The sequence below is a fragment of the Corvus moneduloides genome, chromosome 3 (genome assembly GCF_009650955.1).
Source record: "Corvus moneduloides isolate bCorMon1 chromosome 3, bCorMon1.pri, whole genome shotgun sequence".
NCBI lineage: Eukaryota > Metazoa > Chordata > Aves > Passeriformes > Corvidae > Corvus > Corvus moneduloides.
The window spans coordinates 44241821-44263172 of record NC_045478.1 but is presented as its reverse complement, the minus strand read 5'-3'; the positions used below and the strand labels follow the sequence as shown (position 1 = coordinate 44263172).

The following is a 21352-nucleotide window of genomic DNA, read 5'->3' as shown; positions in this document are numbered from 1 at the left end:
AGTTGGTATTTGTGCTCTGAAAAAGAACTATATGGCTTGGTAAGAGCCTGGTCAAAAAGTCAGTGAAGGAGAGGGAACTAGCTTGACATAATGTTTTCATTGTGAATTCTTAATAGTTATTTTAACCCCTTACTTATAGCCAGCAGGGGGGTTAATACTGATTTTTCAAGGCTTTAAATTGCTAATTCAAGTTAAGTATTACAAAATATTCAGACATGCAAGGTCAAGAGAGTCAGACATTTACGTACCCAAGAGCAAAACAAGCAAGCAAGAATACTTCTCTAAAAGCCTATTTGAAAGTCAGAGTTGTATGCTTTTTCCTGGAAATGCAAATTCCTTACAGCGGATGTTTTTTTGGCAGGTCACATGCTGCATCATGTGAAAATCGGGTTAAAGGTAAAGCAGTGTGTCCATCAAATCCCCTCCATCGTAATGGAAGCTACGATCCAGCCAATCACCCGCACAGTGCTCCGAGTTCGGCTGAACATCACTCCTGACTTCACCTGGAATGACCAGGTAAAAAAAAAGGGAGGAGGAGGCAAGACGAGAAACATTAGTTAAGCTTCAATAAAGGAGATGATCACTGGGAGTCCATAGCTGTTTGGATAAGAAAAAAGGCATTTTTTTTTAGCTAAAAAGCAACTTTGATGATAGGAATGGAATGACCTTTATGACTTTTGTTGGAGAAAGCAGGCAAAGATCATCTTTTTATTTCTGTTAATCCTTATAACATTGGGCTGTATATAACACATTGAGGCAAATGCTTAATACTGAATATTCACAGTAGTCACACACAGTTCCCAGTAAGGAGAAGCAAGAAAAAGGGAGACATGAATGGCTCTCTGAACTATGAATGAATGTCAGACAGAAAAGCCTTGAAATGCAGTTCATGTATGCCAGGTTCTGTTGTTCCTTCTGGCTTCACAAATACACATTCACAGTATCAGTGCCTTTCTTCTGCTGCGACTTGTCTGAACAAAAAAACTGAGATAAGTTTGCAATTATGTTCACCTGTATTTTATGGTGCAAATTCATATGAAAGGAGTTGTACCAGTTTCACATTTAGCTATACCCACATCCTTTGATTCAGAATCTGTTCATTAGAAATACATTTAAGATAAATGAAATATAAATGTCCACATGGGGGCATTGTATTGTTGCTGTTACTTCTGAAACTTTCTACAGGAAAAAAGCTATCTCAATGGGCAAACATAATTTTCATCTTTTAAACTTATGAGATTTATGCTTAAGATAACTTATTCTGAAATGTGGATATTAAGTATCTGTTCTTTTATTAAAAAACTCATTTTAAAATCCCTTAGATTACAAGTTTACCTTAATCATAAATAAATGAGAGTTTTATTCCACAAACACTTAAATTACTTTCGATTTTATTTTCCCTGCCGAAAGGTGTTTTATTTTCTTGTGGAAGTTTCACCAAGTTGTTGTATAAGTGGGAGATTAGCAATCAAAATATAGAAAGTTTGATTTTGCTTGTCACCTAGATTTAATGAAGAAATATTTGAATGGATTCCTAACATGAATTATAACATGAAATACTTTTTTCTGCCTTATTTATGTTTCAGAAGGAAAAAAAGCATTACTTTTAGGATTGAAACAAGTTTTTATTGTTCAGTCCTTCATCCACTTTACCTGTAATCTGTTAAAGATTAAAAAAAAAATAATGGTCTTTATATTAAACTTTATCTTAATACAAAGTAATTTCTCAATCCATTGTTAGGTTTTTCTACAATACCTAAGTTCTATATCTTTACAGGTTAAAAAAGGGTCCACACAAAATTATACTGTTGTTTTGATTCTACACCTCTAAATTTAGAGCAAAATTTTGTCAAAAATCTATTTTCTGCCATGACCCCTTTACACAGTTTTTCTGATAGTTGCTTTGGAAACATTATGATTGTTTTATCAATTAAGTTTATGGAGCTGTTTTTGTGTGAATGTTTAGTGGTAATCATAAAAACTTGGGAACGTTTTTTTTTTATTTCTGTAATGTGGTGTTGATTTTCCTGTTTCTTCAGTAAATGAAACTTCTATCACAGTAAATAACTAAAGCTGTTAAATTTTAATAGTCTCTGAAAATGAACAACTGTCTCAAATTCAAGCATAGACACTCTGAAACTGCTTCTCCATCATCACATTATTTTAGCAAGCTTCTCAGAAACTTACAGTTTTAGCTGTAATTGGTACAAAAGTTAGCTGCTAAAAAATTCCATCTGAAGAATTGCAGTAATCAAATAAAACCAGTTATGAAAACTTTAAATACCATGCTTAGCTGAAATACCCTGCTTGACTAACATTTCAGGGTTTTAAGATTGTTCCTTTACCTGCATAATTAATTCTATAGTGATCTTATCACAAACTTTGCACTTGACATTACAAGAGAAAGAAGATAGTTTTTGTAGTCATGACATAGGACATCAACTTAATCTCTAGTTTTCAGTACAGGGAGCTCTTTAGCTTGGTAAGATCATGTGAGCCAAATCCCAAATTTTTATTCTGTTGTTAGAAGCAAAGGTCTATAAACATACCCAGATAGAGCAATTAAGCCTTAATGCATCTAGGAGGAGTCCAGCAGAAATGCAGAATAATGCAAGTAGTATTAATTAGCTGAATCATATATCAGACATATAGTTTTAGGGAGACAATTGCCCAAAATACTGGTACGTGCCAGTTCTTAAGAGCTCCCCAGAGTTCTTGAAAATCATTACTGGCGAAAATGTTGCGTTTCCTGTTCCCAGATTTTCCTGCTTACCCCATGCAGTTTTTTCCCGGGATTTTCCAAAATTGGGTTGCTATTAGAGTTAATAATAACATTTCTGAGCTTTGAACTTATTTGCCTTCCTTAATTCTCTTAAATGCTCCTAATCCCTGATGAAATAGTAGTCTCACTGTCATTTTTCAAAATGTCACCGGCGTGTCATTTCAGCTGCACTGCTTCAGTTCCCAATGAAGCTGCAAGTGAAATTCAAATGTAATATAAATTAATGACTCTCCATCTATTTGTCTATTGTGCAACTGTGGTAAAAAAGAAAGAAAGGCACCTTAGTTTTATTCTTTGTACATAGTTTTGTCTTCACAAACCAGTACAGACTGTTTTCCGACAGACACAGTAATGAATTATGCTGAAAATAATTTATGCCATGTGAATCAATACCAGATTCCTGGAGCATTAAAATTGCCATTAGAAGCAACTATGCACTTTGTCTTTTTTCCTATTAAGTTTAGGAAAAATTCCAACTTTTTTTTCATCTCCTGGTTTTGCAACTTATCGCAGTCCTCATCAGAAACACCAGAAATCTACATTCATTTAACAGTATGTCTTCCATACTCCTTTACTATGCATTTTTCTTACTTTCCTAGATATTTAAGTAAAATGTTTGTACGTTGGCAAGCGTTATTTATTCTGACAAAGAAACAAAACATCTTAATTTAGCATCACACCTAGCTATGATTTCTGGCATTGCTGGCATTGCAAAGTAAGGTACAAAACAAAGCAAACAAAAATCTAGGTTTAAAAAGAAGTGTTGCCAGATGGCAGGGAAATCATTCGGTGACGGCTCTATTTATGTTCTTCTCACTTCACCTGTATCAATGGCTACATCAATGGCCTTCTGAATATACTTACTGTATCTTTCTAGAGGAGAGGGGATGAGAGAGAGGAGAGGAATGTCACAATTCAGTGTCCAGCTTTTCCTGAGAGAATGTTTTTGACTGAAAAATGAGCAGACAATTGCAAATGACAATCCTCTATACAGAACCCAAAGGCAGAAGTACAGGGAGGAATAAAGAGAAGGTGTTCTTTCCTAGGAGCCTAGAGGGAACCCTGGGGGTTCAGTCTATTTATAAACAGCTGAGGCAGTACCTTCAGTTGCATTTGTATCATGTTCATTGGTATTATGTGTACCTTAAGCAAACCCTTATTGAAGCATAATCTTCAAGCAGACTGATCTAATTCAAAACATTATTTTTCGGTTACTTCTGATTTCTGTATTCCTTTATGAACCTATGTCAATCAGAAATACATCTACTTTTTTTGCAAACCTAGAGAATCTTGTTACAACTAAAACAAAACTATCTTTTCTACTCATAAAGGTACATGGCAGTGTTGGAGAGCCCTGGTGGATTTGGGTAGAAGACCCTACTAATGATCACATTTATCATTCAGAGTACTTCATCATTCAAAAGAAACAGGTAATGGACTTCTTTCCGAATCTCATAGCAAGACAGAAACAAAGTTAGTGAGATGCGGATTTGTCAGGTCAGTCAAGCAGATTTTTAAATCAGCAGTACAGCGTTCAAATTCAGATATACTTGATCAGCTTGGACTTCCACAACAATTTTTTCTAAGCTCAAATGTCCCTTTTTCTCTTCCTCCTTTGCTGGGATAGTTACTTTCAGATGATAAAGAAAGACTGTAATGGTTTTGTCTATTAAAGAACAAAAGCCAGCCTTATTTTTATCTTTTGAAGACTACAGAAACAAAATTCATTCCAGGCAGTAAAATATTTTATAAAGATGTAAACATTGCACACATACTTATTGTTTTGCGGTAGCAAAGCTTATGAAAGTGAGACAAACTATGGTTTTTCAAGTTACTGATTTTTCTGTGCAGTAATTATTCTCTACGTGTCTGTACTAGGTCATTACTAAAGAACCTCAGCTGCTGGTGTTCACAATCCCAATTTTTGAACCTCTTCCTTCTCAATATTACATTCGAGCTGTGTCCGATAGATGGTTAGGAGCAGAGGCTGTATGTATCATAAATTTTCAACATTTGATCCTTCCAGAGAGACATCCACCCCACACAGGTAACTTCAAATTTGATCATTTTTCTTTAACTGATATTGCTCATATTGGGTTTTTTTATGGTAGTGCAATAAAGTTCTTACTTCTTCTTCATTGTAGAAAAGTTTATGGAATTTTACTTTGTGATATTTCTTCTCCAGCTCTCTAAGCTTTTCAATTCCTGAACAAAATGCAGGAATTTTCATTTCATCTCAATATACTACCTGCCTTTGAGTTACTCCAGGTTCTCTATAAACCATAAGAAAACTGAACCTGTCATATAAAACTAAGCAAATCTCTATGTTACGGTATGTCTTAGCTTAGTGCTTGCAAGCATTAATTTTCTTCTGGACTGGTTACAAATAATCCTAGACTGTCTTATGAATGGCATTCAGCAAAGAACAAACAATGCTAAAATTTTGAAAATATGAAACATTTTACTGTTTTTGCTGAGATACATTTTTCATATCAAGTACTGTTACAGCACTGAACATCACATTTCCTCTCATCAAGTTGTGGCCTTCCCCTCCCCCTCCTTTTTTAACACTTGGCACAGAAGCATATGTTTGTGTTTTTCTTCGTTTTTTCTGGATACATAAATTGCTTTATACATTCATTGGGCCTGATGTCATTGTAAAACCTTTCCACTGTAATTACATTTGGCTCATCTAGCAGTCTGTTAAGTGAGTGCCTTCAGAAATGCACAGTTCTCATACGGTGTTGTCCTTTGGCATGCATAAATTCACATGTGTTTGTGAAGTGTTTAGCTATTGTTATACTGTACCTACACTGTCTGGAAAAGCATGTGTAACCTTTTTATCTAATTGACTGATCACTGACTACTATTCAGAAGAAACAGAAAGATATTTACACATCACCAGTTATGGAGCCTCTAGGATTTATGGTAATTGATTTCAATTCCCATCTGGTTCCCACTCAACAATGAAGTACGTAGAGGCTCTGCTAGGCAAAAAAACCCTTCTTTCTCCTCAACAGAACCCAAGAAATTGCTGTTTCTGTGGGAATGATAAAACAGCCATAAGGTATCAGTGAAAAGCATGTGAAGAATATTAGGCATCATTGCCTCAGTAGATTTTATGACTCCCATATCATACCTTAATGTGAAGCACCCTGAAAAGACAAGGAGACCTCCAGCCTCAAAAAAAAAAACCAACCCAAACTTCAAAGCAAGCATCTGTATAGCAGAATCACTGCAGTCTCCTTAATTTGGTAGGATTCCAAATCCAATCTGGTTATATATATCATCTTCCAAATTCCACAATCTCTAATTATTTGGATAGCAGATGCCCTCAAGATATATTGAGAATTATATATTGAAAAGCTGTTTGTTTATTTATTATGTCTTTAATTATACATTTAAAGGATTAGATGCAAAATTTAGCTGTACTCATCTGATTTGTATTACTCCATCAACTTGGAAACTCCAAAGAATCCTTCCTTCTTCAATAGACTTTTTTTCCCTTGAACTTTAAATACTCCACATTTTGTTATCATAAGAAGCTGGACATACATATGATCTAACACAGTGATTTTAGAACTTACTGCAAGTGGGTGAAAACAGCTATAAGAAAAAGATTAATATATGCAAATAACTGATTCACAGCTATCAGAGTACTTTAAAAATTACTTGCAGAAAGATTTCAGAGCTATAAAAACAACTTTTTTATTTTTCTTCATCAAAGTGAACAATTACCCAAATGTGTACTCTCTGTCATATGAGATACTAAGTAAAACATTTTTCAGTGTAAATTGTTTTCCGCTAGATTACTGGTTAGTGTATTTGTCTTCATAACAAGCTATTTCATGTCATGGCATCTCTTGTCATGCACTTACGATTATTTTGTGGTTTTAGAGCTTCTGGATCTTCAGCCTTTGCCTATCACAGCCTTGGGACATCGCGAATATGAGGTCCTGTACAAATTCACACACTTCAACCCTATCCAGACACAGATATTTCATACTCTTTATCACACAGACTGCAATGTTCTTCTTGGAGCGCCTACAGGTTCTGGAAAAACTGTTGCAGCTGAATTAGCCATCTTTAGAGTTTTTAACAAGTATCCCACATCAAAGGTTTGTAAAATAGGTTTACTAGAATCATTTTGTTATGAGTGTTTTTTCAGCAATAGAAAACCCTAGAAGAAAACTATGGGGAACAGAATTTTACTTCCTCCAGTTTGCATGTGCGTGGATACAAAATGATACTGCATTAGGTACACTGCGCTTTTACTTCAACTATTTATTTTAATCAGTTGACAACTAGAGTTAAATCTACAAACATGGCATTCAGGCATGCTGGATTTCCTTTTCATCCTTACTTAACTGTGTATCCTGCTTTAATCTCCTTCTACTAGCAGTGGTACTGTTTTATAGCTGTTAGTTCCTTTCCATGTGAATACAACTAGCCCAGTCTCTCTATTATTTAAACAAATAAGGTGCAGTTAATTACTACAAGCCAATATTCTGTTCCAGCTCGCCCCTGTGTTTTAAATTGCCTAAAAGTTGAACAACTCACCTTTTGGAGTTTTGTTTTCAAAGTGAATATATATCTGCTTCTTGACTTAGCCATATTGTCTTAGTTAACCACGTTTTAGCTTTAAAGTCTTTCAAAAAGATATTTGTATCTGACTGGGGGATTTTTAAAAAGTATAACCTTTCTATTAACAGAGATTGTGTACATAAATTCCTTAATCATCTTTGAATTTAAGTATCTTCATGTAATTTGCTAGTCCAAGTGAGGTAAATAAGTCACCCATACACTTTCAACTTATCTGTGAGACATACAGTATAGCCAGTTCTCACAGGAATGCATCTTTTAGGTTTTAATAAAGCTGTAAGCCTGGCTATATATTTTAAAGAATGTATGTGAATTCTTCATGTAGCAGTTTCTTCATGTTCAAAAGCTTTAGAATTTTTAACCATAAATCTATAAGTAAATACTGTTTGTACATGTGAGCATATTCCCCTCTGCTCTGCAGGCTTCTTTGGGAAAAATATTGTGACATTTTGCTTAAAATAATCAGCTTTTTTATTTAATTGGTCATGTTTTAATAATTTAATGACATAATAGAAATCAGGTAGATATTGCTTGCTAGAAATTCAGATTATTTCTATTCCAGAATGTTAACATGCAGATTTTATAGTCATGGCAAAAAAACCCCATTATTTACACAACTGGGTTTTGATTTTAAAAGGTGTGCTGAATACTTCAAGAATTTATTCTTTTATCTGAATTTATTTGCTTATTAATTGCTCAGGAAACAAAACAGTATTTCAAGCATTATGTCTCTTTTAAATATAATCCTGCTGTAGGTCATTTAAGGGACTCAGACCTTATTTATTTTATAAATTATGAGTATGTTCAAATCTCACAAATACTATGTGTTGTAGGTACACTTTAATAAAGGTTTCTTGTTTAACTTCTAGTTTTGTGCCTTTTCTTTTGTAGGCAGTGTATATTGCACCCTTAAAAGCACTCGTCCGTGAGAGGATTGAGGACTGGAAAGTTAGGATTGAAGAAAAGCTTGGTAAAAAGTATGTTTCTCCTTACCTAGTCAGAGAATTGAGAAGCAAAAGAACAGCTCATCAAGTATGAATAAAATCTCAAAATACTTACGAGTATTTCAAAAAGGGTTTTGGTTTTATACTGTCCTTCAAATTTCTAGTACTTGAAAAGTTCTATCAATCGTCACTGTAGTGATGTATCAAAACTGAGATCAAAAATGATAGATCAAAAGTGATAGATCAAAATCAACCTAAGAAAGGGATACACTTTGATACCCAGCTATTTTTGTTCTCATTGCTTGCCAGTATAAAAAATACAAAGCTCAGATTTCAGTCCACAGTATCCTTGGAAATTGAAAATATAAGTCAAAATAAGCTTTTGTTAGAAACCTTAGCTGTAAGGAACATACAGGACTTGCATGAACTGTATAATAATAGTCATACTATGTCATTCATATATAAATTAATATAATTTTATTCCTTGGTAACATTAATTCCTGCTGATCGTCCCAGGTGTTGGAGTTCAGCCATTACTTTATGATCTATAAGGTAGATCAGTCATGTTGATGCTTTCCAAAATTATAGTTTCCTGAATTAAAATTTTTATCCATAGGATGCGTTATTTAGGTCCTTCACCTTTTCTAAATATAGCCTTTTTCCTAAGTTAAGCTCAAAGCGTGCCACAAGAGAAAGAGATGCTCTTCTGTGTACCTGAAATTACCAGTAATATTCCTGTTGTTATCACAGCAATGAGATAAAATATTTTATAGTAATATTTCTTTCTTGAAATTTGCAATTACTTGTGTCTGAAATTTTGAACAGAAGATACAGATTGCTTTGAGGAATTTTTATTAGATTTAGATTCAACTGGTTCAACTGGATGTAGAATGTGTCATTGAAATGTCAAAAACCCATTGTAATGCATCCATCTAAAATGATGGATCATCACAAATGCTGCAAACAATTGGAAAAACTCTTCTAATCTTCTTCAAAAAGTAATCTCAGGCTAATTTCTGCACCTTAATGGACCTTCACCAGCAAATGCAATACACACTGCAGTTTAGCCTCATTATTCAAACCAGAGATCCATACAGAACAGCAGGCAGCAACGTGGTAGCCTCCATGAAAGCTTTCATCCTGTCTATGATAGGGTGTTATGATTCACATTACATCATACCAGTATTATGTTATCTTCATTTTGATCAACTAACCATTGGTTGGGACTCATATTTGTCCCCTTCTTTTTATATGATTTTGCTAAGGAATGTATTTGGTATTTATATGGTGTTTACTAGGGGAACAAAGAGACAGGTTTATTTACTTAAAACAACTTTGAAAATCCTGTTAAAGGTGTTTGACAAGATGCAAAATTACTTTGCTTAATTTTGTTTCTTTCTTCTTTTAAGAATTTAAGTTAAGGAGTAAATATTTGAACATTAAGATGTTTTAAAGCTTTGTAAAGCCAAGCCACTGTCCTTCTTGATTACAGGGTTGTAGAGTTGACAGGAGATGTGACTCCTGATATGAGAGCTATTGCCCAAGCTGACCTGATTGTTACTACCCCAGAGAAGTGGGATGGTGTCAGCAGAAGCTGGCAGAACAGAAGCTATGTTCAGAAGGTTGCCATTCTTATCATAGATGAGATCCATCTTCTAGGTGAGCATGTTTCGCTGCTTTTGATCAGAATCATTGCTAATTGATTGCTAAAGGAGTGTGCTGTTACTTATGATGTGAATATACTTTTTGATATCTGAACATTTTCTTCTTCTCTGTTTTTCAATTGACTTTTCATTTACTAGGGGATGAGAGAGGCCCAGTATTGGAAGTCATTGTGTCTCGAACAAACTTTATCTCATCTCACACAGAGAAGCCTGTAAGAGTAGTTGGTTTGTCCACTGCTTTAGCAAATGCCAGAGACCTTGCTGACTGGCTAAATATTAATCAGGTATGAAAAAAGTTTTAGAAAATGGATATGTATTTGTCCTGCAGCAAAACAAAATAGCAATTGATAAGATAATTCAAGGTTAAACTTGAAAAAAATGTTCTCTTGTAGATGGGTCTGTTCAACTTCCGACCGTCAGTGCGCCCAGTTCCTCTGGAGGTGCACATTCAGGGCTTCCCGGGCCAGCATTACTGTCCTCGCATGGCCAGCATGAACAAACCTGCTTTTCAGGGTAAGCAGCGAGCTCCTAGACCCTCTCCTTTCTGTAAAAGAAAAAGGGACTTTACACAGTTATTTGCAGCACATTTGCAACATGTGTTACTGTATGTACTCTTGGCATGTATTGGGGGAATCTGCTCTGCTAATGGCCCAAAGCTATTTGTCTGAAACATAAAGTGTGCTGCAAATGCAACATGTAACAGAGGAATGTAATGTATTTAGAACAGAAGAATAAAATTAGTGTTAGCAAAGGGGAAATAAAATGTGTTTTCTCTTAGTGTTTGACACCAGAAAGAAATATTTGTGTAAAAATATTTGAAATTTAGAAAGCAATAAAACCATTCATACTATTAATCTGCTGAGGTATTTTCATATGGACCACTGCATGTAAGCATTAAAACAGAACAGAAGTTGCAAGTCAGGCTAACCTCCTATAATTCTAGTTTCAAAGCAATAACCATAAAATTCAAAATTTGTAGTGCATCCAGATTTGCTTCTGTTTCCAATTTTTTATTCTTAACCAGGCTGGCAAGCAGTATAGACTTAAGAAAAACTCTCTTGTATTTTATTTGAACATGTTTTGTTTTCGTTGCATAAGGAATATTTATTATATCAATTAAAAGTAACCTCCAAAATAAATTTTGTAATCTGAACTGCTGTTGATTGTGAGGTGACATTTGCGAGGGGACTTTTTAGCTGCTTTAATTAGCCTTATGACAGAAGCAAAGTATTGATTGTGGACTAGAGACCAATCTTGACAGCTCGGATTATTTACACCTCCACAAGAGCATTGTACAAAAACACTAATGAACAATAAATCTGTCTTGGGCTGTGCTGCCACACCTGTTCCTGAAGCAACAAAAATCCATTAGATGTTGGGCTTTTAAAATATATAGATGTATTGGTATATGTAGTTGTAAGATATAAATACACATGAATTATCCTATTTCAGTAATTTCCCAACTGCATCGCGTGTGTATATGCAGGAGCACATGCTGGGTAGTATTCAGGAACTGGGAAATAATATGTGCTGGTGGGCAGTATGAAATAGTTTTCAGAAATTAACAATACATAAATTTAATTGCTTGAATGAGAATTACATGAGAAAACACACAAACAGATTTATAAGTGGTTTAGAGAGAGTATTTGAAATTCTAGGTACACCTAGAATATATACTATATATATATAGTACTATATATATATATATACTTCTAGTGCTTGTTGAAGTTAGAAAATCTCTATAAATATGATTTATTGCACACTCTGTTCCCCACTTGTTTGACATGATACAGTCAAGGTTATTTTAGCATTTTCATGGCAATACTTATTCCTGAGTCCATAACAATTTCACTGCAAGCTGAAACTTTTCAAAGATTGGCTGAGCAAGAAAATGCTTTTTAAAAAAGTCCTAAAACATAACTGGTTTAAATATATCATCATTGGTTTAAATAGCTCAGACTAATTAGTAAACACAGAAACAAAGTTCTCTTGTACTGTAATGCCCACTTCCACAGCAGCTATTGAAAAGTCACTTTCTACTTTTTTTACCTTTTCTGATATTGGTAGATTGAAGTGGTCCTTCATAGGCTGACATGAGTTGATGCAGTTTGAGCTCTGGGTCAGACAGACAGCGAATTTTAGACCTTCAGGGCACTTAGTCTGAGACAATAGTGTAGAAAAAACATTAACATACTTATTAGGCTGAGATAGAGAATTTCGCAAGCTTGAAGTCTAGAAAGCTCGTCTAGGTTTTGTAGTGTTTTGTTGGGTTTTTTTCATAACTGGTTCTCTTAATTAGCTTAGTGATCACTGAAGTAGCAGGGAAAATCGACTGAGACTCAGCTAAGCGTAGTTTTATGGTCTTTGGTTCAGAGGTGGTGTATTCTCACCTCAGTTGTATCCATTATCCATCCAGCAGAATAGACTCAGCAGACATACCTGTATGTCATCTGCAGAGTGGTCTATCAGCTGTCATGGGATTGCAAGGAGAAACCCTAATTTTTGTCATTAAAGGGTCTAATTCTCAAATTCTGTTTTGCTCAACAGCAATTCGGAGTCATTCTCCAGCCAAGCCTGTTCTTATTTTTGTGTCATCCAGACGTCAGACAAGGCTTACTGCCTTAGATCTCATCGCTTTCCTAGCCACAGAGGATGATCCCAAACAATGGCTGAAGATGGATGAAAGAGAGGTAGAATCATTTCACCTTCCTTATTTGTGTTTTGCTTCTATTTTATTGATGTTTGTTTGAAAAAAAAAAAAAGATCTAAAACAAAAGAGCCGTTTGAGGGTAGATCTTGAAAGAGTTGTGCATATGCTAAGTTTCCTTATGTATTAAAAGTAGTGTCAACATTAAGGCTATAGAAGCGTCTGTGCGAGAGCGGAACTTCAGAACACAAACTCTTTTATCTTTGTTTTTTCCTGCATATCTCTTATTAATGCTAGTTCCATGGTCCCAGACAACATATATCACATGGTGCAAGTCTTTGATACCAAGATAAGACAAAGACTAAAAGAAAGAGGGCTAGTGCTCTCTAAAGTTTACAGCTGGACATCTGTGACATATAGATGTTGGGCTGAAATCTAAACCAAGTCTCTTTCAGTGTTTTAGGAGAAAAATCATCCTTCTCATGAGATGCATTTTGTATATGTATATGCATATATATCTGTGTGATTATATGTACCTATGTATATACGTGCATCCATCGATATTCATAGATAGATAGATATACTGCAGAACCAATCATTTAGCAATGGTTCAGTCTTGCATATTAAGGAAATAAATCAATGATATAAAAAAAGTAACGAAAGCCAATATCTTTGTTTTAAGAAAGTAAAGATTGCAAAGTCAAACACTTAGATGTTAAACAGTGCTAGAGTAAAGGCTTTTTTTTTATTCTTTTTCAAGCAATATAATCTTTAATTACATTTTCTTCTATTTATTTTAAATCTTCTTTTGTTTACTTCAAAACGTGAATGATGGCTAAATAATAAACAACCATTCAATATTCTCTTTTATCTGCATTCTTCAAACTGTATATCAGATTCAGATTATATTTAATTCACTCAGTTTGGCACCTGCTCTGAATACAGTATTATTTATTTCCTTCTGCACTAATGGTCCTGATTATAGTGTATCACTGCTGCAAAACAGGTTTTTTTTTGGTTGATATTCAGATTTTCTAGATTTTGGAAACTAGCTTTTTCTAATTGTTGCAGATCTTCTACTAGGAATTTCTGTGATAATTTAGGGCCAAAACAAAGCAAAATGCAGGAATCACAAACATAAAATCCAAGTTGAATACTGTATGAATATTTATATATAAACAGTTTTATCAATGGTTATACAATTGTAAATATTATATGCGAAAAAGTGTAGATTTCTACATTACATTGTTTGTGTTTATTTGCTCTTTGCCAAAAAATAAAATGTGATTTTTCAGAGATAAAGCATAACATCTTTATCCTTCCTGTTTTGGATGGATTTTAAAATAGAAAATGGCTGTCTTGGTTGATAAACTATTACTGCTAAAGTGTATCTTAACTTGATGGTGCTTTTCTAGCTGTAGAACCTCTATTTAATGTTTTCTTGAACTTAATAGAAACATCTCATATCCAAGTTATTATTACTTAGTAGAATACTCTAGTACCTTGTGCTGGTTTACTGTAGTAATCTCACCTACAATTAGAATATGCACTGGGCAACTTGCCCTAAATGACTTGCATTATTATGAATAGTTTCCCCATGTCCTGGGAGCCACTGCTATTCCAAAAAGAACTTAACTGAAGCTTCTTCACTTGCTGGAAAAGGGTTTTCTATTAGGAGTCTTTGAATTTCATGTTTCAGAATAAGCCTCTGATTCTTTGAAATAGGAGCCAACAAGGACAAGCAGACTTTGCATTTATTAGTTTAATAACATTTGCATATGATTTATATTTGAATTAATAAGCTGAATGTTTGGAGCATGAGATACCTACCAAGTTACTCAGTTCTGATTACGTAAATGTAAAAGACTGAGGATTAAGTTCTAAGTTGTTATATCTTACCACTATTATGCAGAACACAATTCTGTTTGAAGTACCCACAATTTCAAGTGGACATTTCTTTGGGTAATTATGGGACTAGTTTGTAGTTTTGTGTTTTAAATGAGCATGATTAGCCTGAGTTTCATTTGACATTGAAGGAAAGGACAAAGCTCTAGTAGTGCTACATACATAGTGTATATCCTGCCTAATTTTTTAATAATAATAAACCCTAATCATAATTTAGGGGGTTTTTAATTTAAAAAATTTAATCTCAAGTAACATTAGGGTCAGGCTTAGACTAGGTGAAATAGACAAAATTCTCCCCAGATTGCTTCAATGTTTTCAAGTTTGAAAAGTAGAACTAGCAAATACTTTATAGTAGGTATTCCATGTCTTAAACCCTTGTCCAAAATTTCAAGTGTTTCTCAATTCCATATGGGATTAAAATGGACCAGTTAGAAGAATTAAATTGTTGTTGCCTTTTAAACAACAACTTTTTTTCCTGTCAGTTTTTCACGTTTGTTTTTTTTTGCCAACCACTGTTCCTTTAGGGGGACTTACAGAAAAATTACTTTACTTTCAAAATAGTCATAATTCTTAACTCTGAAGTATTTTGAGATATATGAGATTTTTCATGGGTGTATACAAAGTTAGCAAGCTGTACAGCAGACCATGGCATTTTTCTTCAGTCGGCCTTATTTGTATAATATTAATTTTGGCTGACATAAGATTCCTTTGAGAACTCACAAGTTTTGTTTAATGGTGCAATTGCGTTTGCTACATGATGGCTAAAAGCTCGTCTGTTTATGTTAGCTTCCCAGTGAGTAGATTTCATAAGGCTTCTTGAAGTGTTGTAAAACAGTGCCATCCATAATAGCTTCTAAAGGGCTGATGTTGAGGTAGAGACAGATTCTTACAGCCATTAAAAGTGTTTTTTTTCTTTGTTACTCTTTGTGATGGTATCAGAGAGATTCAGGCCTTGTGGGGAAGAGATTGGAATACAGCAGAGACCAGTACTGGGTCTTTGTTAATGTCATTGTTACCAATACTGGACCTTTTTTTATCAGCTATGCCATCATCTTAGCTTCCCTAATCTTCTCTGTAGAGATTCTCCCTGTGGTGGTAAAACAGGCTCTTGTTTGAAGCTTGTGATGAATGATTCTGTTCACAGTCTACCAGACTGCTTTTCACAGTACTCTCAGGTAACAGGCAAATCTACCTCTGTTTTTGCCACCCAGCTCCAATTATCAAATTCAGGCAATGTATCAATCAGTTATATTTCAAATGACATGAACTTGCATGAACCTTCTAGAATACATATTTGTATCTATATGTGACATACAGAAACAACCCTTCAACTGTTGCCACCAACATAGGTAACAGCCTGCCTGGATCATGGAGGAATCATACAAGATGTTCTTTCCCTCATAGGAGTCATTATCTAACAGGTGCAACTGAAGTTAGTCAAGAAGGAATTTTCTTATACATGCATCTTCTGAAAAATACGTATGTTATAGGCAGCTCCATTAGGTTTTGGGAATGGTTGTTCCTGGACACTTTTCTTGAATTTCATGTCTAATGTGCAAGTTTTGGCTCATACCCATTACAGCATTCAGAAAGCTGAAAGGTATGCAGAAAGCTGAGACAGCAATCAGTCTTCATAAAACTGGCCAGTACTTAATGAAAATTGCTGTTTCTAATAATGCTCTGTTTTGAAGTTCTGCTGGACCTGTTGCGGCACTACAATAGTTAAATTTGCTTAATAGATTCTATCCAACTAAGTTTCAGGCTATGTGCATGTTTTTTGTGAAGAAATGGCCACTCAAAGACCTCATGTATTACATGTACTTTTGTCTGACCAAGGATGCCTCCAATGATGTTTGAAATACCCTTTTACCAGGATTTGTAGCTGATGCTTTAAAGCTCACCCCTACATTTTCCAATTACACATGCAGATATTCTCCAGGATTTAAGCAAGACTGCTACAGTTTTCCCAGAGTATGAGTGGGCAGTCTCTAGGAAAAGAAAGAGTAGTTACCTTTAGAGTCTTAGAAATGTTTTTTAATTGTTCTGTAAGGTGCATTGTCCATACACATTCCAAAATGAGCTCTCTATCTCTCTTACAATATGCCCCAAGACTGAGTTTATTTTTCACTGAAGAGTGAAGAAGCAGCAGCAGAAGCTGTCTTCCTTGCCTTCTGCAATAATAGCAAGGACTCTTCATTAGATATCACTCTGTAAAGATTGTCCTGGTTATACTTTTGAGGCACAGGTGCATCATGACAGAAATGTGAATGGACAATGCATCTCAAAGTGGAGACTACATCTGTAAATAGAGTGGTTCTTCGTTTCTTTTTCTTGTTCTTTGATGCCAATGTGCCCATGAAAAAAGAAAATGTTATGCTTACCCTGGGGTTTTTGTATAACCATTAGAGGATTTTTAAATACACACTTCCCAGCTAAAATTCTAATTTGGTCTTGTCAGCCAGGACTGTCATGTTCAAGCTTGTGGCCCATTACTTATCTTGTTAAAAGGGAAGATAGCTCAGATTATCCTTTTGGAAGCAGACAGTGTGACCAGTTTCTGATGGTCAGCTTGTGTAAGATCAGTTATACTGTTCTACATTAGGAGCTGATTAAAGAGGGACAAGTCCTTCTCTGTCAGAAATTGCATCTACATCTGTGGTGGCAGAAAATGTTGCAATCTTTTTACAACTTAATTTATTAGAATCAAGTTTTCAGTTTATTTATTTTTCTCTAATGTTTTTACAGCTTTTTGTTTTTAACCTAAAACAAAAGTACAAAAGTAGTATTTATGGTTTATTGTTTGAAGTTAGAATGCAGTACTCACCAGCAGACAAGCAGGGTGTTTTCTTATTTGTTTGGTGGGGTTTCTTTAAAAATTTATTCCCTATCCAGATACTTGGATTTATTTATTTTTTTTCTGTTTACAGTGCAAGGAGGGAGAAGACATGTACCAGTGTACATAGTTTTAACTTTAACCACAATGGTTTTTGCATTCTGCTTTGTGCATCATTTTACCATCTGCATCTTGTTAAGACTGTTCTTTATGAAACCTCTAGAAATAACTAATATCCTTTAGCACAAACATACCTACAGTAATATTCAATAGCATCCATATCAGGCAATAGTTTGCCGCCACCGAATTCAAGGGCCCTTGAATGAAGGACATTCATTGACTGCAAAAGAACGAATCAGACCCATCCTGATTTTGCCCTTTTAGATGTGTGAGTGTATAAACATCTGTGCACTAATTCTGGATTAGTTCGTATGTGTTTGTACATTATGTGGAAATACCCATAGACATATGCATGAAAGTGAATGAAATTTTACCAATAGTTCTGGTTTGCATTGTTAACAAAAGAGCCCAAAGCCAACAAAAAAGTCCTAAGAATTCTTGGAAAGACAAAAGATGGTTTTTCCTTCACTAACCTTTAAATCAAAGAACCTATTATATCCATGTTAATATTTTGAGATAATGTTGTGCTATAAAACAGGAATAGAAGTGGTCTGTGTCATGACACTGGTCTGTGTCATGAACAGGTATATTGCTGTCATTTAAATGTGTCTTTTTAAATGTTTTAATATATTATTATAGTTTAATGTATTATTATGTATTGTTAAATATGATTTAATAATATATTTTAACTGTTTAAACCACATTTGAAAATGTTCTTTGAATAATCTTATTTGAGTTGTTTTAGGCATCTTGTTCTGTGTGGGATAGTTCTGAAGTATAAGCCAACTTTTCATCAAAAATAATTTTGTAAGATGTTTATTTTTTCTGCTTTTAAAGATCAGGAGGGTACCCAAGAATGATTTCTAAGTGTTTCACTCATTATAGAAGTTCAGCTTCCTTCTACAAGACGTTGGTTTTATGACACAAAAGTGTGTCATAAAAATTACCATTTAGTTATAACAAGGAGATGTTTTTATTTCACTTAACATCTGTAGCAGATGTGAAATATGTAATTATTTTTGTAAAAGACTTCATAACTTTCACGATTCTTTTGTTTGGCAGATCTTTCTTCTATTGGGCATTTTAGACAATTGATAAGCATTATTCAGTGGCATATGGTCTGAGTCTGACGTGCTTTGAAAAGAGTAGAGAGTACTAATAATGAGGATTCTGTGAAAATGGGAAAACCAGCACAACAGATACGCTTTGAGAAAGTATGGGGTTTTAGCATCTTGAAACAATATATCACACTCAAAGGGACAGAATTGGGCTGCACAATCTGTTAGCTCATTCTTGTCCAATCTGGTCTCCTCCTTTCTTTTGGAGCCAGCATTGTCATCAACTTGCTGAATTATACTCTGACTGGAATGTATTTCAGGCACAGGGTAATGTATCTGCTTAAATGGAATCCTATCTTTCTACAAAAGCTTTTTAAGTATAATAAATTTAAAATATTAAAAAAAAGTTCTATTAGCTTTAAGTAAATGGTTCAACAGTTTACATATGTGCAGGAACAAAGAAAATGACTACTTAGTAGTTTGAGAAAAATCGAATTTGTTCAGAAATTAGAAGAGAAAATGTAGAAATAAAGTTTATTTTTTAGAATAAATATTTTACGATGCTACAAGATTTCCAAATTGGTTTTCAGGAGATATTTTTCTTTGTTCATCAAAAAAACCTATGAAGGATAGCAAAACCTTTCAGCATGGGCCTGATCCTGCCTGTCTATGAGTCCAGGGAAAAATCCCTCCTGGCATTAAGTTCCCTGCATTGGTGTTGTACAGGGTTTTTTAATGCCAGTGGGATGCATATTTCCTTATATTATTTTAATATACTTTTTTCTGTTCTTAAGATAAAACATATTTCATTTATCCTTCTGTGAGTAAAACAACATTACAGTTGTTTTCAGAAAGATAAATAGTAATTGAGTCATAACTGCAGAAATGTTAGATTTGTTTTATAGTCACAGTGCTGTGTCTGTTTCTGGTTAATGAACCTATTAATTGTGCCATTATTTCTTAATAGAAAGTTATAATATTCTTACACTACACTGACATAAGGGAGTTATATTTTTAAATAAATTGTCATGAGAATTTTAAGCCTTGGATTGTGCCTATGGGTAAAACAGTTATGTTTATTACAGTGATTTATGTGAAAGTAAGGGGTCAGCTAAAAATGACTAGGATTCCCTGCTGCTAAAATGACAGGATAGCAGTAAATGCACCAGTGCTCCTGCTAAGGGTTCTTTCATTTTCCTGTGGTAAATTACACTGCTTTGCAGGTATGACTAACAGCACCACAGGCCGCCGCTCTAATACAAGTCAGAGGGGAAAAAAAATAACCACCGCTGATTGTAAAAGCAAGAAGAACATCTTTGAATAAATTCCCAGCGGTGTGAATTTAGGACGTTTTATGCTGGCAACTCAATGGCAGAAAGGTTTAGCTCAGGTCGTGTGCTGGAAGTGCTCCCAGTGTAAAACGGCGTGTGCTGAAGGAGCAGTCTAATGGCTATAGACTAATCCCAATCAGCTAATTTGATCACTGTACTGTTCTAGAGGAAAAGGGGATTTAGATACATTATTTTCCCAATATCATGTTCTTTTGATATGAATAATGAAATAAATGTTTTTGCAATGTAATTTCTTTTGTCAATTCTTGAATGCAGAAACTAAAATGTAAATGCATTTTTTTGTTTATTTTTCACATATTTGCCAATTTTGTTTTCTACTTTTTTCATCTTAGTTTCCTATTAAATATACACATATAGCTATTATTTCTCAAAGTGTGTACATAGGCATAAGGACCCTCTGCAGTACTAGTACGAATTAATAAACCCATAGTAAAAAAATCATTAGTAGGTTTGATAATATTTTTAGTATTGTATGTTGATGGTCATAATTGTAGAGAAAACAGTATGTGTGTTCCCATCTTATCCAGATATTTTTTAGTCTTAGAAGAAAAACCCTTTAAGATGGGTCATAATTCATTTTGTCCACACTGCAGTCACATGTCTACATGTTGACTAGAGAAATCAAAGGTTTGCTGATTGTATCTAGATAGATAAACTTTATCCTTTAACATATCCTCCTTTCATTCAGCTCTTTACTATCTTCGACTAATCTACCCCTCTTCTTGCTTCCCTTTCCTAAATGGACTTATCCCCTCTTTTCTTCTCAATGCATTGGGCTTTTTCTTTCTGCTCCCTTTCTCTTCAGTGTTTTATAGACCCTTTCACTCTTTTCTTCTGTAAGCGCCCTTCTCTTTTATACATGCTAGATCAGTTTATACAACAAACCTTCCACGTCTTCCATGTCTTATAGTATAGGAAACTCCCAGGAACATCCACACAACTGCGTTGTGAGGGGAAAACAAGTTTAGGAGCTTCCATTGACAGATTAAATTGATTGATCTATCAAAACTTGAACATTTTTTTTTAATTGGATTCTCTGTTACTGTGGTTCTGTTAATCAAGGTTAGTTTAACAAATAGACTTTTAAAATGCTTTGCAATTGCTCTTCCTGACAAAATTGATTGATTTACAAAATCTTTATTGTTTGTTGGTCTGTTTGTTTGTTTTAAAATCCTCAATATGGACTGTTATGTTCTGTGGATTTTTTGTACCTTTTAAGGATTCTTTTTATAGTGGTTAAACAAGTTGCTTGAGTTTAGATAAGTGAATCATTCTGTTCACATTGAGGTCTGAGAATTATGAAACTCAGGAAGTATTTAGAGAGGTTACAATTTTGAACATCAGAAGAGTCCTAAGTAGAAATGAGGACATGACTGTAGTCATACCTCTGTATTTTGGAGAACTCAGTCTGAGATGAGGCTGAACACTATGTCCAAATTATTCAG

The 21352-nt window shown here is 34.4% G+C and overlaps 1 protein-coding gene across 3 annotated transcripts in view; it reads left to right on the top strand.

Moving 5' to 3' along the window:
* Positions 1-21352, top strand: part of ASCC3 (activating signal cointegrator 1 complex subunit 3) — a 255012-nt gene that overhangs the window by 174771 nt on the left and 58889 nt on the right. For all 3 annotated transcript variants that reach the window (XM_032105143.1, XM_032105141.1, XM_032105142.1), the window contains exons 22-30: positions 362-516; positions 4114-4212; positions 4661-4829; positions 6680-6900; positions 8276-8361; positions 9821-9987; positions 10131-10276; positions 10385-10505; positions 12540-12682. In XM_032105143.1, the coding sequence (XP_031961034.1) occupies positions 362-516; positions 4114-4212; positions 4661-4829; positions 6680-6900; positions 8276-8361; positions 9821-9987; positions 10131-10276; positions 10385-10505; positions 12540-12682 (1307 nt within the window). The remainder of the gene's footprint in view (positions 1-361; positions 517-4113; positions 4213-4660; positions 4830-6679; positions 6901-8275; positions 8362-9820; positions 9988-10130; positions 10277-10384; positions 10506-12539; positions 12683-21352) is intronic.